Source organism: Balaenoptera physalus (assembly GCF_965194825.1).
Source record: "Balaenoptera physalus genome assembly, chromosome: 16".
NCBI lineage: Eukaryota > Metazoa > Chordata > Mammalia > Artiodactyla > Balaenopteridae > Balaenoptera > Balaenoptera physalus.
The window spans coordinates 48,213,423-48,234,875 of record NC_138898.1 but is presented as its reverse complement, the minus strand read 5'-3'; the positions used below and the strand labels follow the sequence as shown (position 1 = coordinate 48,234,875).

The 21,453-nt window shown below is 41.1% G+C and overlaps 1 protein-coding gene across 4 annotated transcripts in view; it reads right to left on the bottom strand.

The window, feature by feature from the left end:
• The window catches only part of RALGAPA2 (Ral GTPase activating protein catalytic subunit alpha 2), a 281,664-nt gene that overhangs the window by 144,198 nt on the left and 116,013 nt on the right, over nt 1–21,453 (bottom strand). For 3 of the 4 annotated variants that reach the window (XM_082431631.1, XM_082431626.1, XM_082431627.1), the window contains 4 exons: nt 21,054–21,230; nt 11,881–12,074; nt 10,973–11,071; nt 10,586–10,741 (listed from right to left, as the gene is read on the bottom strand). In XM_082431631.1, coding sequence (XP_082287757.1) covers nt 10,586–10,741; nt 10,973–11,071; nt 11,881–12,074; nt 21,054–21,230 — 626 coding nt within the window. Of the gene's footprint in view, nt 1–10,585; nt 10,742–10,972; nt 11,072–11,880; nt 12,075–18,104; nt 19,089–21,053; nt 21,231–21,453 lie in introns of those variants that run through there. The other variant, XM_082431628.1, reaches the window with a different exon arrangement.

The following is a 21,453-nucleotide window of genomic DNA, read 5'->3' as shown; positions in this document are numbered from 1 at the left end:
CACGCCCAATGTCCCTGGAGTCCCCACGCATCTCAGGAATCACCGTTCTCCCGTCAATGTGGGTGAGCTCCCCACCGCGCAAGGTCAATGCCTGCTTTGAAACTGACGGAGCCAAAAGCTCAACCGAAAGGTCCAGCTCAGCTGCCACGGTCACCCCCCCTCCCCAGGATGCATGCGGGCTAAGGAGCTCTCCTGTTAGTCCTTCGATGCTCCGTCAATCGACACATTGATGGAGTGCCCACTCTGTCTGGGAAGAGTCTCCGAAGGAAGATTCTGGTGACTTGGTCTGCAAGAGACCACAGCAGAGTCTCTTCCAGAGAGACCTCAGGGCCAAAGAACGTTTTCTATGCTGACAAATGCAGGCCAGCTTATACATTACATGGTTAAGTGTATTTAGTAGGAATAAAATCTTTTAATTTTCCACATATATTGAGTTGCTACTATATTGCATTTTTATTTAATGTATTTCACACAGTACGTGCTTATTAGACCCTGATGGCTAAATAGAAATAATTCGTATCCTTCACTGATAGCATTTACTTGAAAGAAAGTCTTGACATCTTCAGCTCCGAAAGGGAAATCAAACAAAACTCTAGTGTCCGCCTCTCAGGTGGACTTCTCCTCTCTGGACCACCCCCCATGCTATCACCTTACACCTTTTAAAGCTGTGGAACAAGTTCGCTGCACACGTGTTACCCTCATAACCGAAGCCTCCGCCATCTGTTACCTTTCACATATTTCCACTTTCCTTATTTAGGTGTCAGTGGGCTCGGTCTGCAGCTTAATGAAAATAATTACTGGTTTTACAGCTGAAAAGAAAAGGAAAAAGCTCTCCAGCCTGTTATTTTGGTGCAGTCATCTATCTTAAGTCTCCATGGCCACTGAGAGCTGAACAAAGTTATAACAAAATCTTCTTTGATGAAACTTGACTAATCTGTGGCTTGTCCATTCTCACGAAACCTTCTGGGAAACACTCAGGAACCAGTGGATGTTACATGATGATACAAGACTAACTCTATGATACAGGCTACATTTCATCACTCTTGAGTTTGTACAACAAGCACATGATAAGAATTATTATTAACTTAACGATACATGTCAAGAGAGGACTGACATACACTGCCTATCCTTATATATATTCTTCTTCCATCAAACCTAAGTAAAACTTGAAGGTTTTGTTTATTGCTACAGTAAACTCTTATTTCAATAAAAGATCATTTAATTTGACTAAAGTAAATTCAAACTAATAGGAATTATATTTTTAGAAAAATAAAAGTTTTTTTTAAAGTGTCTAATTACTTTCAAAAACAAATAGTAGCAAAACTGGCTAACATAACACAAAATAACTGAGACTTTTAGAAGTTCTAGTTTAATAACTGTAAATAAATCTACAGTTTGCACATCATCTATCTGAATTCTGACAGGATTAGAAAACACGTTCTCTTATGTGGAGAGAAAATGTGCCTGGAAATCTTTCACCATACATTTCTACTTCCCAACAGGCGAGAATTCTTTGGGGACACCCCTGGCTGTATCCTCTGACACACCTGTGGAACCTGCCCTGGTGCTGCGATGCCCATGGTGAGGAGGGGGTCCCGTCCTACCCTGCCCTCACCTTTTCTCAATTCATCACCTTGCCTTTCTGAACCAACGCTTTGCTTTGAGAGATCATGACAATAGTGCCAGGAGACCCTGTCTTCTCGGGGCACTTACCACTCAGTCCGACACCCCACCGGTCCACGATATTCCACACACAAAATACACAAAATGCATGTGCACACAAGTATATATATATATATATATATATATATGCACACAGACAGGTATACACACACATAAATAAATAAATTCACACACGCACATAAACCCTTGTTGGGCCCGCGTTACCTGGTCCCTTTCTGTGCCTGTTGCCATCGCTCTCTCCTGACCCTAATCCATCCCACAGAACCACTGTGCCTTAAACTTCTTAAGATGCTTTTTGGTCGTGTTGAGTGCTGCGCTCAGCTCCCCATTATCTGTGGGACGAACATGGCTCTGAACCAAGGCTCCCTCCAGTGCTGCCCGGATCCTCGCCCATGCATTATGTCCATCTACGTATCTGGCACTAAATCAAAACCACTCTGGTCATTGTTCCTTCAACACAGCCCGTGAAATCCCATCCTGCTTCTCGTCATCCTAACCATCGTTGAAAGTCCTGCTCAAATCCCATCTCCCCTGTGAGCTGCCTTCAAGCCAACTGAGCCCGAGGGGTGTTGAGCACAGTTCCCTCCCTACAGTGTGTGTGTCACTCACTTGGCCCTTTTCACAAGTGGATGGATATTACGGATACTCATTATCTGTGGGTCTCATACCACTGGATATGCCCTCAGAACCGGACTAGGTCTTTATTGTGGTGGGGAAAAATATTCAACAGGAAAAGATCATTCAAGTTTTTACTATATTTAGGAAAGGACAATGTGACCCTAATAATAAAATGCCTAACAATAAATCAGAGGACCCAGTATTGCTCAAGAGAGGGCCCCCGAGGTCCTCCAGTCCGTCTCAACCACTTGACCACCTGTGGTCAGGCAAGGTCCCCACGGCCGGCAGGGGACAGAGCTGAATCTAGCGCCCAGGTCTGTGACTTGCCAGTACGAGGCTTGTCCTCCATTAAAGTCAAAGTTGAATATATTTTGAAGCCGTCGGATATCCTGAAGTCTTGGAATATACATTTCCCCATTCTTAAAAACCTTAGGAATAAGGCCTGGAATTAGTCTTTTTTTTTACTCATTGTACAACCCTACAGTTTTTAAAAATTGTATTTCAGTAAAGCTTTTAAGGTAGACTTCTAAAGTTCCTCTACTGATACACATTAAGGTTATTCTTTAATCCTCTAAATATCAGTTGGACCTTTAAATTTATAAATATGCACTTTGTCCTGCTAGCATTGAATTAAAATCCCATGAATTCAAACCTTGGTAAAAATCACTCACTGTACAGAAGTACTTCAGAGATGTATTAGAATTATTTCCTTGGATAGGAGACAAATCAGGTCCTTAATGTGACATGTTAATTCTTCACTTTTTCTGAAGCTGAATGCTCATTTATGTTCAGCTTTAAATATATTTACAAATTTATGTATATCTAACATACATGTTTCTAGTTATATCTAAATTTCCAGCAAAGAACAACTCTCTGTCTGAGAAAAGGTGATGCAATTATTACATATCACTGCATGATACAGGCTGTCTGGGGTTATTAAAAGAGTCAGGTATGGCCAATTTACGAGTGTCACCCCTGCACCTTGCTTTCATGGCTCACCGCTGAGTCTTATGCTCACTGAGGGCCCCCTTGGGATCTTTTTACAAATGGCTGTTTATTATTATTCCATCATATACCTCATGAGAGGAGGTTGTAACATCCACTAAGAAAATCACAAACTATTTTGACTTCTGTGACAGAATATCACTCTATACGTGATGTTTAGAATTATGTTTTAACATTGGTGTGGAAAAGGTTCATTAGAATACAAAGTCGAATGAAAAGTTGAATTAAAGTTGCATTGAAATGTAAAGTTGAATGAAAGCAAAATGTTCCTAAAACAAGTTAAATATTCTCGGCTACAAAACAAATTAAAGGGGAAAACAAGAAATGCTGCAAGTGCCTTTAGCACCTGAAATATGGAGCCGTGTGGAACCCGTACCACCGGCGCCTTGCAGGGCATCACTGGCAAAGCCAGGTCCATACTTGCAGACGACAGATTCCCCTCGCTGAGACTGGTTTCTATCAGGGTGTTAGAGGGCTCACAGGATGCTGGAGGACCCACTCGGGAACCCTGCACAGCCAGGCACCAGCCACCGGGGGTCGTTCCCACGGGGCCTCGGCGGCCAGTGATGCAGGTGCAGCCCCAGCACAACAGTCCCGCCCCCGCCCGCTGTCCAGAGCCACACCGGGGCCCCTGCTGGGCCGGAACCTGGCTGGATGTCGACTGGGCCGCAAGGGTCCAGCTTTCCGGCATCCATCCCACAGAGGGCACGCTGCCTGGGGCGGGGAGCAGGTGGAAGGGGAGCCAACGGCCAAGGACACACAAGAAACGTCCAAGTCACAAAAGGGTAACTGGAGATGTCATTCCTTGTGTCTGGCCCAGGGCAGGGGGAGGGGTTACTTCTCCCCAATGGTCTGAGATTCCACGATGCCTAGTTACATTTTTTTACTCAAATTATTATGTTCAAAAGTAAGAAAATATATGGGAAAGGGGGAAAAAATCAACACCCTAAGATATCGGAAAAATAAAATGGGCTCGGTTGGTCAAGGGGCTACTGTCCCCTCCTTGTCCTCAGCGTCACTGCGAGGGCTCGTGCTCACTGAGCGCTGTCGCATCCAGGCCCTGAATCGAGTGCGTTACACGCTCTACCCCCTCAAAGTCTCCTGACGGCCCTCCGAGGCGGCGCTGTAATTACCTACATTTGCAGATAAGGGAGCCCAGGCACAGTGAGGTCAGATCACCTGGCTCATCAGAGGGACACCAAGCCTGGTGCTCAGAAAGGCTCGAAGCCCAGGCTCTTTTTTTTTTTTTTGAATTTTATTTATTTTTTTTTATAGAGCAGGTTCTTATTAGTTATCCATTTTATACATATGTCAATCCCAATCTCCCAATTCATCACACCACCACCCCCCATCACTTTCCCCCCTTGGTGTCCATACATTTGTTCTCTACACCTGTGTCTCTATTTCTCACCTGCAAACTGGTTCATCTGTACCATTTTTCTAGGTTCCACATATATGCGTTAATATACGACATATGTTTTTCTCTTTCTGACTTACGTCACTCTGTATGACAGTCTCTAGGTCCATCCATGTCTCTGCAAATGACCCAATTTCGTTCCTTTTTATGGTTGAGTAATATTCCATTGTATATATGTACCACATCTTCTTTAATCATTCATCTGTCGATGGGCATTTAGGTTGCTTCCATGGCCTGGCTATTGTAAATAGTGCTGAGATGAACATTGGGGTGCATGTGTCTTTCTGAATTATGGTTTTCTCTGGGTATGTGCCCAGGAGTGGGATTGCTGGGTCATATGGTAATTCTATTTTTAGTTTTTTAAGGAACCTCCATACTGTTCTCCATAGTGGCTGTATCAATTTACATTCCCACCACCAGTGCAAGAGGGTTCCCTTTTTTCCACACCCTCTCCAGCATTTGTTGTTTGTAGATTTTCTGATGATGCCCATTCTAATTGGTGTGAGGTGATACCTCATTGTAGTTTTGACTTGCATTTCTCTAATAATTAGTGATGTTGAGCAGCTTTTCATGTGCTTCTTGGCCATCTGTATGTCTTCTTTGAAGAAATGTCTACTTAGGTCTTCTGCCCATTTTTGGATTGGGTTTTTTTTTTTTAATGTTGAGCTGCATGAGCTGTTTATATATTTTGGAGATTAATCCTTTGTCCGTTGATTCGTTTGCAAATATTTTCTCCCTTTCTGAGGATTGTCTTTTCGTCTTGTTTGTAGTTTCCTTTGCTTTGCAAAAGCTTTGAAGTTTCATTAGGTCTCATTTGTTTATTTTTGTTTTTATTTCCATTACTCTAGGAGATGGATCAAAAAAGATCTTGCTGTGGTTTATGTCAAAGAGTGTTCTTCCTATGTTTTCCTCTAAGAGTTTTATAGTGTCCAGTCTTACATTTAGGTCTCTAATCCATTTTCAGTTTATTTTTGTGTATGGTGTTAGGGAGTGTTCTAATTTCATTCTTTTACATGTAGCTGTCCAGTTTTCCCAGCACCACTTATTGAAGAGACTGCCTTTTCTCCATTGTATATCCTTGCCTCCTTTGTCATAGATTAGTTGACCATAGGTGCATGGGTTTATCTCTGGAAGCCCACGCTCTTAACTGTTACCCGACAGTATCGTGACTTCACACGGTGAGGGCTCAAGTCTGTAGCTGGATGGTCACCTCGGGGTGGAACAAAACCTATTTCCCCACCTGAGAGAGGCCTCGTGCTTTTTGGTTTGTTGCAAGACACGATAATACAACATCATAGATGAAAACGACATAGACCCACATTTCCCAAAATTTCTATATGCAAATTTGCAACAATAATTTTGCATTGATGTAAACTTTGCACTTAAAAGTGAATTTAACTTTGATGTATTTAACAGACAAATCGCATTAAGACATTAAATCTGTAAGTCATTGTTAAAAAATAGTTTACTTATTTTAAGCAAAGAAAACTTTCCAGTCTTTGATATATGTTCTCAGAAACATAAAAATAAAATTCCTTTCCTCAGCTGTCCTTTTCCATTTCACACATATTGATCTTTCCATATGTTTTAAATGATGATGAAATTAATAGGACCTGTATTTAATAAATCCAAATCCTTTCATGTCCAAATATTTTGGGGGAGACTGAGGTGAAAAAGCTGCTTAAGTATTAGGACAAACTAAGCAGAACCGGGAACAGCTTTGGGAGAGAAGCTGAAGGCGGTGGGGAGCCGGGCAGGCCACTGGGGAAGGTGTTTGCAGGCTGGGGTGGGAGGGGAGTCTGGTAAGGAGGATTCGGAGGTGGGGCAGGACCAAGGCCAAAGCCCAGGGGAGAGAAGGAGAAGGAATACGACCAGGGCCTGTTTGTTTGCACGATGTGAGTCAGGTGAGCTTATCTGTTCGGTGTGAGTCAATGGGCAAGGCAGACCGTTTGGAATAAGCCGGGCTGCCTGTGAATTCTCACAGCCTTTTTTATGTGTGGCACTGGGTAGACGTCCTCAATATCTTCTGAGCCTTAGCTATTTATACAGCGGGTTGTGATATTTATCTAACTGAACTGCAGAGAAGAATTGATGCGACAACATCATGAGTTCCCAGCACAGAGTCTGGCACTGCGGTGCTGGGGAAATTAAGACCCTCCGCGCACCCCCCTGCCCAGTCCCCCACCAGACACAAAGCAGCAGGACGGAATGAAGCCAGCTGGAAGACCCCTTTACAAGCAGGCTGGGCAGTCCTGCACGTCATCCTGAATCTTATTCATAATTTATAGTTATTTCAGAAAGTCTTTATGATCCTAATTATTTTCTAAATCAGTAACAGAATCAAATTTTAAAAAGTTCATAGTCAAGGAAAAATAAGGCTATTTCAAAGCATTTTCTCAATCATACTAATAAATTGTAAACTTCCACTGTACACGTACTGTGGGAAATACTACTCGGTAAGGCCCCTGTTTTATCTATGACATTGTTGAGTGATTGGAATAGCTAAAATTGGTCCAAGCAACACTGAGAACAGTTGGTTTGGAATATGCTACATTTTGAATTCTGGCTGTTTGCTATACATATTATTACTTTCTAAAATATAGAAATAACTGTATTTGTTTAAGTAATTAATTTGCTATTATATTAGATGAAATTGTGATTTTATATGATTGCAACACAGAACACAATCATACCTGTTTTACAATTTTTTTTTTTTTTTTAACGAGAAGAAATCTTCAATTACTATAAGCACTCTTATGTTTGGAAAAAAGATATTTCACATTTTAGATCTTACTTCTAATTCAACACTTTATTAGTCACTACTGGCATTATTTTGCTACTCTCAGATCTAGGAAAGCATCTGTAAAGCAGCCAGGCCACAGCACCGAGCTCCCACAGCGCTGGGCCTCCCAGCAGTTCTAAGGCTCAGTGTGGTCCATGAACCAGGCAGCCGAGAGTCCTGCAGACAAGGGTGCCACCCAGAGGCCAAAGGAGGAAATTCACCTTGGATTTTGTTGGAAGGTAAAACTATAAATATTAAAAATCTAAAAATGATTTGCTATTACTTATTAAAAAATAAGGAACATTTTTACAAGGTTCTCTCTGCAGGAACGAAGGCTTTTAGTGCCAGGCTACGTAGAAGTGTAGCTCTTTGAAAACTCTCACAAGATGGAAACAGCCCTGGGATGGTCCGAGTCGCAGGTGCACAGCATGTCAACTAAAACGTTGAATTTATTCTCTAGAGCAAATGTTTTCTTTTCTTATCATTAATATAACATATGTTTCCAGAAGTCATATAAGTTCTGGAGCAACCACCATGACCTGTTTAGACATGTGGACCAAAAGTTAAACTAATTATTGGAGACATTTCTTACTTAAATGAGAAAAGTTTCTTTCATTAGAAAGCCTTCTGCGTAATTTTCTTCTGGCAAAGGAATAAAGTTTATTTAGAGTAATTCTGTTTGGCAGACAGTCAGGGCTTCTAAAACGTATACCAATAATTGTTAAGGTTAAAGCAAAACAGTCAATTCTATGAAACACATAACAACTCAAGCTTCTAATGGTCGAAACAGTAGGCTGATTATAAAATAGAGATTTATGATATCCCCGTTTTCTCTTAGAAGTCTGGATGTTGGGATTACTGCTAGCAATGGGCCATCATTTAAGATTGACATATTTTACAATGAACTACAAAAGATCAAACTTAACCAAAAATAAGGTATACATTAAATGTGAAAATTATTTTAAGTATAAAATTTGAAAACTCCTTTTTCTACACTGTAAAATCCCATTTTTAAAAAAAAATTTTGTTTAGGTCTTTATTTAATTTGTTACAATATTGCTTCTGTTTTTTCTAAGTTTTGGTTTTTTGGCCGTGAGGCATGTGGGATCTTAGCTCCCCGACCAGGGATCAAACCCGCACCCCCTGCATTGGAAGGTGAAGTCTTAACCAGTGGACTGCCAGGGATGTCCCAAAATCCCATTTTTGAAATAATGTTTTGGGTACTCAAATGTTATACACATTTCATCTCATTTTATTGTTTCATTTTCACCACAACAGAATTTAAAATAGAAAGAGGATTCTAAACACACCTATTTATGTGAGTTTCTGGAAAGCTCATTCTAGAAATACTAAGTGTTTACAGCTGACTTCAATTTTTTTTAATTTAATTTAATTTATTTTTTTATACAGCAGGTTCTTATTAGTTATCTATTTTATACATATTAGTGTATAATGTCAATCCCAATCTCCCAATTCTGACTTCAAATTTGTTTTTATTAAATAAGAAGATTCTACAGTTGATTATCATTTCTAAGTAGATGTTTTTCCTGCAAATCTTAGCAAAATACTGCTTTAAAGTACAGCGTTGTTAACTAAACCTTCCTCTCTTGGTTCTGTCACTGAGGGATCTCATTATTATCTGTGAGTTAATTCTCTTCCCTATTTCTACCCCTTAATCTTCCACATGCCCTGAGTTGCATCATTCTGTAAAACATGCTTCCGCCACAATGATGGCTGCAAAATATCTGAGCAAGGAGTAAAAACAGGTCTCCTTATGCGTCTCTATTTCTACATTTGTTTAGGAAATAAAAGAGCCTGTGCATCTAAGTCCAGTCTCTGCTCTACAGATGTCCACTGCACACTGCTGGAACTGGAGCGAATATGACAGAGACAACACAGTAGGACAGTATGGCTATCACTTCAGAAGAAAACCTCAGTGACTGAAGCTCGAAGTGTTTATCAGGGAATATTTTACAAGTTTTAAACAGGGCCCAAGGTAAGGCTGGCAAATCCAGAGAATGACCTCTTACATGTATCAAAAGGTCCGTGTGTCTGCATCATATATTCAAAGCATCAAATAAAGACAGAGAGGATGGCTACTTGGTAGGTAGTTCACGAATGATTCAAGTTCACTGGTAAGTATCTACAATTTAAAGGGTAAATTCTGAAACACTCCTCAAATCTCTAATCAGTCAAGAAGACTTAGCGATAAAATTAAATGCCTTCAAACCTCTTAAACCTTTCCCTTTCCTTCTTCCCATCTCCAATGCTACCATCTTCGTTCTCGCCATTTAAAAAAAATCTATATTTGTTTAATCACGTCCTAATTAACCTCCAGGCCCAACCTCCTACTCTATCCCACCACTGTCACATCTCTAAATTCATCCTCCAAGTAGTGTCCAGAATAACCTCAGGCTTCACAAACCAACCTCTTCACTTGCCTGCTTGATATTCAGACAGCAAGTCACAAGTCAGTGTTCCTGCTCGTCCAGGTCCTCTGCCCACCACCAGGGGACTTCCAGAGGGAGGAAGGCCAAGGGCTACAGGCTGATTGCTAGTGGCTCCTTTGGCCCTCTGTTTCAACTTAACTACCAATCACATTTATTTGAGAGACATTAGCTCTTCATCAAGAGATGTCAGGATCCCTAATTTATAGGTGATGTTGTTCACAAAAACATCCTAACTCCTAAAACAGTAGCTTTCGAACATTTTTAAATGACCAAAATCATTTTCTTCATACAATAGCTAATGCAGAACCCCAACAAAAAGTGGGTGAGATAAGTATTTTTGAGGCTGACAACAGGCAGACGTTAATAAATCATACGGAACTGGACAGGCCAAGGGGTAAAATTCAAATTTGGCTGATGAAATGCAGGGTCAGTGGGGAGAAGCAGCTCGGGTGAGACAAGTCAGACTCACATTTCTGAAAGGCTACTACTGGTATTGCTGGGTGTAGAAGACGCGGAACTACTGAGGATTTCAACATTTTGGAGGTACTTTCATAAACCCCAATTTCACCTGCAAAGAGTGACATGCACTTTCTGAACAACAGGCCACCGCGATGGCGGAGTCCCAGATACCTGGTCCTCGCTGGTTAGTCCCAGGTGCATGATGAGGTAAAAATGCACCAGGAAGTCCGAGTTGGGCAGCACGTCCTGGCGTCGGGTCATCATGGCACAGATCAGCTTGTAGGCTTGGAGCTTGCCTTCCTTATAGGCATCGGGCAGTGTTGTCGCCTGCCAAGGAGACGTTTAGAGATTTAATCAACTCCAGATGCAGATGCATTTTGTCCTTTCACTTACTTTTCAGTTTTCCATAAAGTTGTTTATGGAGACGTGGGATGCGCTGGCTGGAGTGAGACCCAGCCTGTCTTCAAAACATGCAGTCTTGGGCAATTACATTTTTTAAACTCAATTTCAGGAAGGAAGAGGAAATTACAATAAAGGAATAAACACATATTCACTTGCCTTAAATAGCCATGATGCAAACATTCTGAGGGGTGGGATCAAGGCGGGAGGAGACGGAGAAGACTGGTTATCCAGGCTTATTGCTAGGTTATCCCGTATCTAATTCACAAAGAGGAGACTTTTAGGGAAGGCAACACACAGTTTATCCCAATGATACTTCAGAAACGTGCTCCATGGTCAAACAGCTGCTCCCAATTAAATTTCTGTAAGTTGAGTGAAAAGCTACAACATTTACAAGTGTTTCTTTTATCTCATGATAGGTCTACTATCTTTTTGAACTGTGTGGTGGTTTTAGATCTAATACAAAACTAGGGCATTGTTCTTCCTTCAATCTTAATGCCTGGAGAGGCCTTCCTGAACTCCAAATGATAAGGAATGGTTTCACAGGTTATACTGTATAAACACAAACTGTGTTTTTGGAAAAAAAAAAAAAAGTACTAACATGGGGAAAATGTATGTTGTGAACAAAAACAAAAACCAGAATGAAAATTGTATGGACTCTAAGACAGTACTTTTATAAAAATATGTTTATCCACAGAAATAAGATTATATATTAATATTGGTTTTCTCTGTGGATGGTGAGATTGTCTTCTTTGCATTTTTCTACATTCTTCAAATTTTGTACAATAAAACCAGTATCACTTTATAAGGAGAGTAACTAAAACTAGTGTATAATATCCCAGTCTTTAATATCCTATAGTAACAGTCTACTTGCACATTAAACGAAATAACTCTTAGGCATTTATAAAATGACCAAACTATAAGTATTATTATTTATTCTTGGATCATCAAACGTACTTTGTCTAAACATCTAAACTTCTGTTCAGAAGTTACGCGCAACACAGTTTTTATGTCAAGTGATAAAGCAATGTTCCCGTATTAGAATAAAAGGTGACGGCAGGACTTACCTTCGCTAGCTTGTACCAGAGTTCATAGAGATAGCCAAACACTCTGGCATGGATCTTGGGTGACTGGATATTATTCACGTCTCCGAGGATTCCCAAGATTCTTCGCCATAACACGGCAGCCGAGTCTGGGTGCCAACCCGTGAGGGTCCCCCCAGCGATTATGCTACAGTCATCAGCAAGGCATTCGCTGCTATCTGTGGGGAAAGATGTGTGTTAACCCTGTAAATGCAATTTTGATTTCATTGTTACAGCCTTTTTTTCTGTAATGCAAATTACCTGTGCTTGAAAATTTACATGTTCAGAGTAAAATAAGATGAAGTGTGAAATGGCTGACAACTTGGATGGACAGAAAAGTGGGCTCCATGAGGAAAGGTTAGATGATTCTGCTCCTTCCAACTAAAAGGGCAACAGCCCAGAGATGACAAAACAGTTCCTGGAGACCCTGTGAAGGGCTTTATTAAGCAGCAGGGGGGTGGGGAGGAGAACTTGAACAGGATGGGTAGGGAACAGGGCCATGAAAAAAGGTGGCCGGGGAGGCCTCATGGCTGGAGTGACATTTTTGGTGGCTGTTACTATTCACTCAGGTTTATGAGGGGAGGGTATAATTTGCTTATAATAAATTTTACCCTTCTTGGATTCAAGGACTTGTAGGAAAGGTATACGATGGTGTAACTGTCACCACACACTGCCACCATAATTGATATGAAATAGCCCCTTCACTCCACAAGTGCCCCTTCACAGTCAGTCCCCTCCCTGAACCTCTGCTCCAGACAACCACTGCCATTTTTTGTCCCTATAGTGTCCCTACATTCTGCCGTTTCCAGAATGTCCGATAAATGGAATCCTATAGTAAGCAGCTTTTCTGTCTGGTTTCTTTCACTTAGCATAATGCGTTTATTTGAGAGATTCATCCATGGGGTTGTGTATCCACAGGTATCATAGTTTATCCATAGACCTGATGAAGGACATTGGATAGTTTCCTGGTTTTGGTGATTATAAATAAAGCTACAATTGCATACAGGCTTTTGTGTGAACACGTTTACATTTCTTGTTTGTTAAGACCAGAATCACAAACGGCACACGTTGTTTCTCTGCTTGCTTCTTGCTTTTAGTGGACCACGTCTTCCTGTGGCTGCCTGAGGAAGTTGCATGTCCTCATGTCTGAAAGTCTTGGTTCCCTGACTTGTAATTCATAGTTTGACTGGGTACAGAATTCTGTGTTGGAAAAGTGCTCACTTTCCTGTAGTTTCCTTTGTAATTTTAGAGTCAGCAGCGTTCCGATACATGAAATTTTTTTGCGTGAAAAATTTTTAACTCTGGAGAGTTTCAACCTGTCTGAAACAGGTTGAAAAAGAGAGTTTCTCTTTTATTTGAAGCTTCAGTAAAGCTAGGAATTGTCCTCTTGATTTTAAATAACTCTATTAGAATTAACCTATTGTATTATTTTTTAATTTTATATTGTTTTTGTAGCTCTGTTCCCTTTTTCACTCCCAATATTTTTTCCTTGATCAATCTTGCCTATTTGTCTATTTTCTTAATGTTTTTAAAGAGTGGTCTTTGTTTTCCCTATTGCTTTCTAGTATATGTTATGTACTTAGCTGTATTAGTTCCTTCTTTATCAACTTCTGTATATTATTCTGCCATTCTTTTCCTAATTTTTTGAATAAGACATTGAATAAATTAGTGTTTTTCCCTTCTAGTGTACACACCTAAGGCCACATATTTTCCTCCATATCAGTACTCAGCTACATTTCGCTGTAGTCAATTTGAAATATTTTCCAGTTCACAATTTGATTTCTTTTTGGACTTTATTTATTTGAAATGCAGTTTTAGTTTCTTAATGTCATTTTCTTCTCTTTTCTTTTTGTTCTTCTGAATTTATTTCATCATATTCATGGAATGTAATACAGTTTCAAATCATGGACATTTGTTGAGGCTTGCTTAATGATCTAACTGGTCAATTTCTGTAAATGTTCCATGTGCTTTAAAAAAAAAAAAATCACAGGTATTTTTAAATTAAGTTCAAAAAATTTTATACATATACATCTACATTCAATCAAGATTAATTGTATTGTGTAAATCTTCTCTATTTTAATATTTTTTCTGCTTAACTCATCTATTAATGAGAGCTGATATTAAAATTTCCTACTATGATTATGGTTTTATCAGTAGTTCCTAGTAATTCCGTCAAATTTTGCTTCATATATATATCTGGAGGCTATGAAGTTCATATAAATTCAGAATTATTGCTGTCACTAATAAGTGACTTCTGCTTTAAAGTTTATGTGACTGACATACACAGAGCTACACCCCTGGTCTGCCTTTCTTCCTGTGTATCAATGTGTTTATTTATTTACTTAGGATCTCCCTGTACATTATGTATTAGGGGTACCTCCGGTAAACATCATATGGCTGGATTTTATGTCTTCAACCTAACCCAAGAGTTTCTGAATTGAACTGCAAGTTTAAATTGTTTATTTTTATTGTAGTTGCTGATCTATTTGATTTTTACCTCTCACGTCTTACTTTCGGCTTTCCGTTTAAGTCACCTCTGCTTTGCTTCTCTTTTGAATCTTTGGAGGGAGTTTAAAGAGCTGTGTCCCACCCAGGCACGGTGGCAACCATTAACCACCGCTGAGCATCACCTTGGGTGCATATATTGTTGGGCTTTTTCAGGCCTAACCATAGAAATGGGAGCACAGTCTAGGGACGCGAGGAGCTCAAGTGGAGGGATGACCAGGGCCGGCAAGGAGTGGGAGGAGTGGGTGTGAGGAGGGGCTGGGGCAAATCCAGGGCAGGCTCCGTATGCTTCCCGCACTGTGCCCGAGACAGCTGCTGACAGCTTATTATCAGTACATTCGTTATGGAAAGATGCCAAGACCCTGAAACAGAGGATTTGATAAGGATGATACATGGATGGTGTCATGGAAAGATCTTCCCAAATCCAGGAGCACTGTTTCTTCTTCGAGCAAAACACATCTGTATTTCCCACATCCGTATCATACAATCAACTGAGGTGACACAGATAATCCAAGCCGGAATCCCACACAGTGTGCCTGCAGAGACAGCAAAAGCCTAATTACGGGCCTTCTGGGCTCTCAGACTGACTTTTACAAAACCTCAGAAGACAGGCTCGTCCTCCTCACGTTTACTCTGTAAAATGCGTGCAGTATCAAGCGTCTGTCAGTCCGAGAAGGTCTGCTGAAGCTTCAATGAACCTTACAAACCAACCTAAGCTCCAAAGTGAACAAGCAGCATAATGCAGCATTTATTTTTCTCAAGAAGAATGCCATGAGTCTTTAATTCCTTGAGGGGTAAAAAAAGTAAGGGAACTCAGTGACTTAGAGCTTTGCTCCATCCCCAACCATCACCTGCAAAACACAGCCATCTGAGGTGGAGATTAGCCTCCAGCCTTCTAGTCAGGCTGGGACTTCCCTTGAGTGACAGCTCCAAGTAAACAGAGGTCAGGTGTCTTATCACCTACACCTCCCTGCTACCTGCCAGCAAACACATTCTCAGTTACGGAAGGATCCCCCCCCTCCACAAAAAGAATCTGTTTCAATACTGCTTTGCTCTCAGAAAAACGTATTCCTCAGTGATAAAATTCTAGGTAACATCCCCCATCACATTATCAAAATACAGGGAGTCTTTTTGAGGTATTTGAAACGATTGCATGCTCAATATTACTGTGAAAAACAATTTTTAATGAGTTGAAATGTTTTTACCCAAAATTATTCCACTCATGGCATAAGTAACAGAACAGATGCTGACATTTTGCATGTAGATGGTTCCTCAGTGAAGCAGCACTTAATTAAAAATCGGGATTTGAGAGATTTCTGAAAATTTCATGTTCACCTTAAAAACACCAAACACTTAGTTCATTTTCTTTTTCATGAGCAAGCTAGTATGCTAGCCTAGCATCTTTTTGTTCCATTATTACTAAATGCTATCGAGACATTAACATTTTTTTGTTGTTGTTAAAGTAGGAAGTCTTGCAAACAAATAAAAGTTATACCATCTTTCTCCCAACACATACAGGACTTTAATACAGGAGCAATCTAAAGTTCAGAACTTTGCAAATATGCAAAGGATTTTAGCCATGAGATAAGTCTTGGTAATCAGTAAAACAGGCACTTAGGACCCAAGGGCGACTTCACACAGCAGCAGTCTTGTGAAGGTTTGGTGGAGGGTTGATGAAACATAGCTGGTGCTTTGGAAATCATTTTCTCTTTTGAGTTGAAAACTTAACCAAAGGCACAAACCCAAAGGCTCAACAGAAACACCTTAATTCTGGGACCAGAAAAATTAGGCCTAGACTTTGATGATTAAAAGCGGAGAAGACGCAGGTTGGCGCTCTGCTGACTGTCACTGCGGCCTGACCCCCTTCTCCTTCATCTGCTTCCCAGGCACACGCAACATTCATGTTAAAGATTACAAAGGTGAGCAAGCAACCCCACGGTACTTCTCATCGTTATTTTTCTTTAGAATGTTTTATGTTTTCAAAATAGATCAAAGCCTGGTGGAAATGCCAAAAATGTCTGCAGTGGCAGAGGATGTTGACAGACCATTCCTGTGAATGGTTTTGGTGGCAGGTAACAGTGATAATTAAAAGCAAAAGTTATAATTAAAAGCAGAAATGGTCAAAGGATTTCGATAACAACATCTAGAGGCAGGGCTGTGATAAATATACTAAACAAGAGAGACTTGGAAATGCAATCGTACATATTTTTTATTATCAAAAAAAGGTTAAAATTTCATTGCTGTTTTTAGCTAAATCAAACAACAGCCTGCAGCTTAAAGCTTATTCATTCACTGATTCAAGTATTTACTGACTATTCCTCTCCTGCTATGTACTGTCCTGGGAGCCAAGAATCAGCTGTGAACATGACCAGTGACCAACGACCAACGACAGTCTCGCCCCTGAAGCTTACCTTGCAGCCAGGGGGGACACTACTGACCCTTCCCCAACTAAAGCAAAATGTTGAAAACCACTTCTTACTGAACTTTATCTTAAAACGTATCACCGATTTGACAGGCACCTGGAAAGGAAGGAGCACCAAAGCTGGCCCTTACTCTTCAGGGTTCTAACCCTGAGTTCTTAAAGTTTCTCTGACAATGAAAAGAAAGTTTTCCTTATGCTAAAGTTGAATTAATGACTGACACGTTTCTTATGGTTAGCTTTTTTTTTTTTTCCATCTCATTTAAGAAAGCCTTCCCTACCCCAAGGTCTTAGACATATTTTTAGAGGATATTTTCTTCCAAAAGTTTTTAAGTTTTCCTTTTCACACTTAAGTATTTTATCCATAGGGACTTGGCTGTGGGCAAGGTGGGAGGTAGGGAATCTGTCCCATTTTCTGCCCTGTGGCTAAATATTGTCCCGCAGGCCTTTGTGGGGCAGTCCATTCTTCCTTTGTCAGATCTGGAATGCTGTCTCTTTCGTGTATCAGGACTCCATGCCTGTGTGGATCCAGTATGTATTTTATACTCCATTCCCTTAGTCTATTTGTCTGTCCCTGTGATTAAAACTCCTTTTAAATAAATCACATAGCACTTATTGCATTATTTGTCCTTATCAGGATAAATGTCTTATTTTTGGTAAGCTCGTAAGTCAGTCACGGCTATGACTTATTCATCTTTTTATTTCTTATAGCATCAAATTCAGTATTTCTAGACTATAAGCTTATTTGCTAAATAAGAGATGAGGTCAACAGCAATACTGATTCTTACCTATAGAGTCAAAAATACTCTCCCCTAGAAAATCATAAGCTCAACAGAACAAAACTTATGCATGAGTCAACTCTAATTTCTTATTTTCGGTATTCTTGATGCTCTGGCATCTGGGGCCTCCTTGACCAGGAAGGGACTGTCCGTCCCAGGGTTAGCTAATTCCTCGAGATAGCAAACAACTCCCCAGGGAGTGTGTCTTCCACATGCAAACCCCACAATCCCAAACCCAGGCCTCCCACCTACCTCCTCTGTCCAGCCCTTGCCATCAAGGGGAGGTCCCTGTGCCCTCATCACCAGGGGGTCCGGCACCAGGCAACCAGGGCCAGTGTCTGTGCTCTAGGGTCTGCTGAAATTATCCCAACTAGCCGCTCCTGAGTCTGCATAGCCTGCCTTGCCTTCCCTTTCCCGTGCAAACGACAGTAAAGGCCGTTGCCCACGTTTTCCCCTCTCTTCCTGCCCCCAACCCTGGTGCCTCCCCATGTGCCCCCCTGCATGGCATGCCGTGCCCCTATTTCTATAAACTTCTTCCTTCATGACAATCATCTCCATGTCTCCATGTCTTGCCGTACAAATCCCAGACACATTGTGAAACAATGCACCATAAATTTAGCTGTTATTCTCAGAAAACATGAAATGATTTAACTAAGAAAGCAAATACAAAACTGAACTGTTAGCTTGCTAATGATAAAGGAATTTAAGATTTTAGAAGCAGTTTATTATTCTAAGCATTTGGTAACTGGTAGGATTATTCAACGAGAAACAGAGACACACTCAAATTGTTGGATCACTCTCTTTGCGTGTCCTGGAGATCAGGGTAACATGAGTTTTATTTTGTCCATTTATGAAGAAATTGTTCTCCTAAGAACAGAAAGTTAAATTCAGAACTGCGATAATCCTTAAACCTTATCATATTACGGTTTGTCCTTTTCACAGATGACAAGATGAACTATTGAACTGAGTGTACTGATTCTCGATATTAGAATTTCAAAGAAGAACTAAGTATTTGGAGGAGTTAATCACAACAGAGAGTGCATCATATAAAATTACCTCACACGAGCTTATTAAATTGAGCGGTCCCATGCACACTCTGAGATGGGATCAGAACTAATCTTTCCAGAGGACAGACAAAAGACGTAATCACCCAATTTTCTTTCCTTTCAATAAAACTAATTAAAACTAGTCCTTGTTTAAGTAAATTCAACTTACTGAAAATTCAGTATTGCCTTCGATAGTACCATGATGATGATTTCCGTTGGACAATCTGTATATTGGACCCAAAGAAGCCATTTATTCCATAAATGTATTAATAATTCTCAAATAGTTCAGAGGGGTTTGCAGCTGTAATTTTAACAGCAGCGTAGAAGAAAGGAGTAGGCACAGCGCTGCATTTGGAATCAGAACACTTTGGAAGCCAGTTCCAACTCTGGCACTTACTTCCCAGCAAGACAACACGATTTCTCTGGGTCTCAGCTTCTCCATCCCTAGAACAGAATTTGTATGACTTGGCCTGCTAACCATAAAAATCAAAGAGGATGCCTCAAAGTTCCTTGTAAACTGTTAAATCCCCTATAAGTTTATGGTATTATTATTCAAAATCATTATACATGTCTATGTATCACTATATATATGAAGAATTTTAAATCATTTCCAAAAGAACCACACAGTTGAGAAGCACAAATTATCAATACTATCCAATAATTTATAAAAGTCAGCACATGGCTTTGCCAATCATTCTCCCACTGATTTTGCAAGGTTTCTACCATTGGCAGGTGTGAATACTTAGACCAAAAATGTCCACTATCTCTTAAGGATGGCATATACAGCATTATAAGGCAATGCGTTACTCACTTACAGTTAACTGGTTTGTTTTTCTTTGCTTGTTTTTCTAGTCTTAATTAGGATACCCATTAAATACACATTAAGATCATTCTCCTTGGTCTTATCTACCTCATAGATAAAAGATTTTATCCAACACTAAGGTTTATCCAAAACTAAATTTTATGAAGTTTTTATGTTACTCCGTTAGGAATTTCCAAAAACATCAGGGACTGGTTAAATTTTATATCGTAATTAGTGAAAACCAGTTTGCTTGGTTAAAAAAAACAAAACAAAACACTAAGTTAAAAGTTTTGCCTTTACTTCTAATTTTAAAATGATTTTTAGCATTTTAATACCACTTTTTACTCAACACGTGCTTCGTGGTTTGCTGTTGTTGGTCTCATCAAGGACGTCTATGGACGCAGGAATGCAGGGGGCCAGGACGGACGTGGCCATCGGCATCGTCCTCCGCTGAGCTCCTCAGAACACTAGTCTCTCCCGACACTTAGCAAAACAAAGCAAAACAAAAACCCAACTTCCCTTGGTGTCCCCATCCTCGCCTGTCACAAGGTAAGGGAACTGAGCCTTTAGAGGTTCACTTTCCCAGGGTCACACGACGTGTGTGCGTGCGTGTGAGTAGCTACAACTGCAGAGTGCTTCCACACACACTGCTCTGTGCGCTTGACTCAGACGCTCACTCACTGATTCCTGCAACAACTCATAATAGGGACTGTTACGCTCCCCACTCTACAGAGAAGAAACTGAAGGACAGAGAGATTCACGGGCTCAAGGCCACCCCGCAATTCCTTGGCAGAGCCTGGATGCAGACCCAGAAAGTTCGGCTCTGTAATCTATTCATGAATCTTAGAAATACAGATACTCAAGGCAAAAAAGTTGCAAAAAAATACAGAATATGATAACATTTTTCAAAAGCTTAAAACCCGAATTAAATGATGTAGTGTTTAAGGAGACAGATATTGTGGTAAAACTATAAAGAAGTTACGGGCATGATTTTAAGAAGAATTGGGGACAGGGTCACAGGATGACGGGAGGGGAAGGACTTGAGAAGGGCCTGCTGGGGCCTCACTGGTGGGGCAGCTGTTCTACTTCTTACACGGGGTGCAGGTTTCCTGGTGCTCATTTGATTACTACAGCCCATTACTTACACATGCCTCACAACTTATCTTGTATATATCAAACATTCTACAGTAAAGTTAAAGAAAATAGTAATCAATAAGCTATCCAAATTCTTTAACTTATCCTGGATTTAGGACACATGTCAGTTGGAGAAATCCCTCTTCTCTGTTTCCAGAGTAAAGCACATTTGGTCACGGATGGCAAAGCCTTGGCATGAATATCAGAGACCTCCTCTTGTGGTGGGCAGTGGGTGTCGGCATGGCAGGCCTCCTCCCTTTTCGGCCACTGTTTCAGCACCCTCTCCACACGGGACTCTGCGAGTTCACGACTGATTATGAACAGGGGGTTGGGGCCGGCGCACCCATGTGGGAGGAGGGAGCCCCCATCATCATTGTGCTGAGGGACCCCTAGAGTTCCTGCAACTGGCAAACCCTGGGATCTCCCAACCAGTGTTAGCACCGGCACCTCTTTTCGAAGACGCAGCTGGTTACCTGTGAGGTTGGAAGCATCCGTGGGACTGAGTTGCAACCAGTGGCGGGCATCGGAGTCAGTCACAGCATCCGTGGACGTGCTCAGTTCCGGGTCTTCCTCGCAGATCTGCCACGGGCTCAGGGACAGCTCTGCCTCGGTGCTGCAGCCCAGAGCAGGGTCACTGCTGACACTGTCACCTGGCACAATGGGAGACACAGTCTGAGACAGCCAAGTGCTGGGAACCAGCACGTCCACAATCCCAGCACACAGGGGACTAAGCAGCTGCCCCAGCAGGAATCGTTCTCAGGACAGGGGCTCAAAAGGTGCCTGCGTGGGGCTCCTGGTCAATGAAACAGAGGTTCCAGGCGTGGGGCACGAGCAGTCCTTATGGGCCGTGCCACCTACAGCCCAAGCAGTACC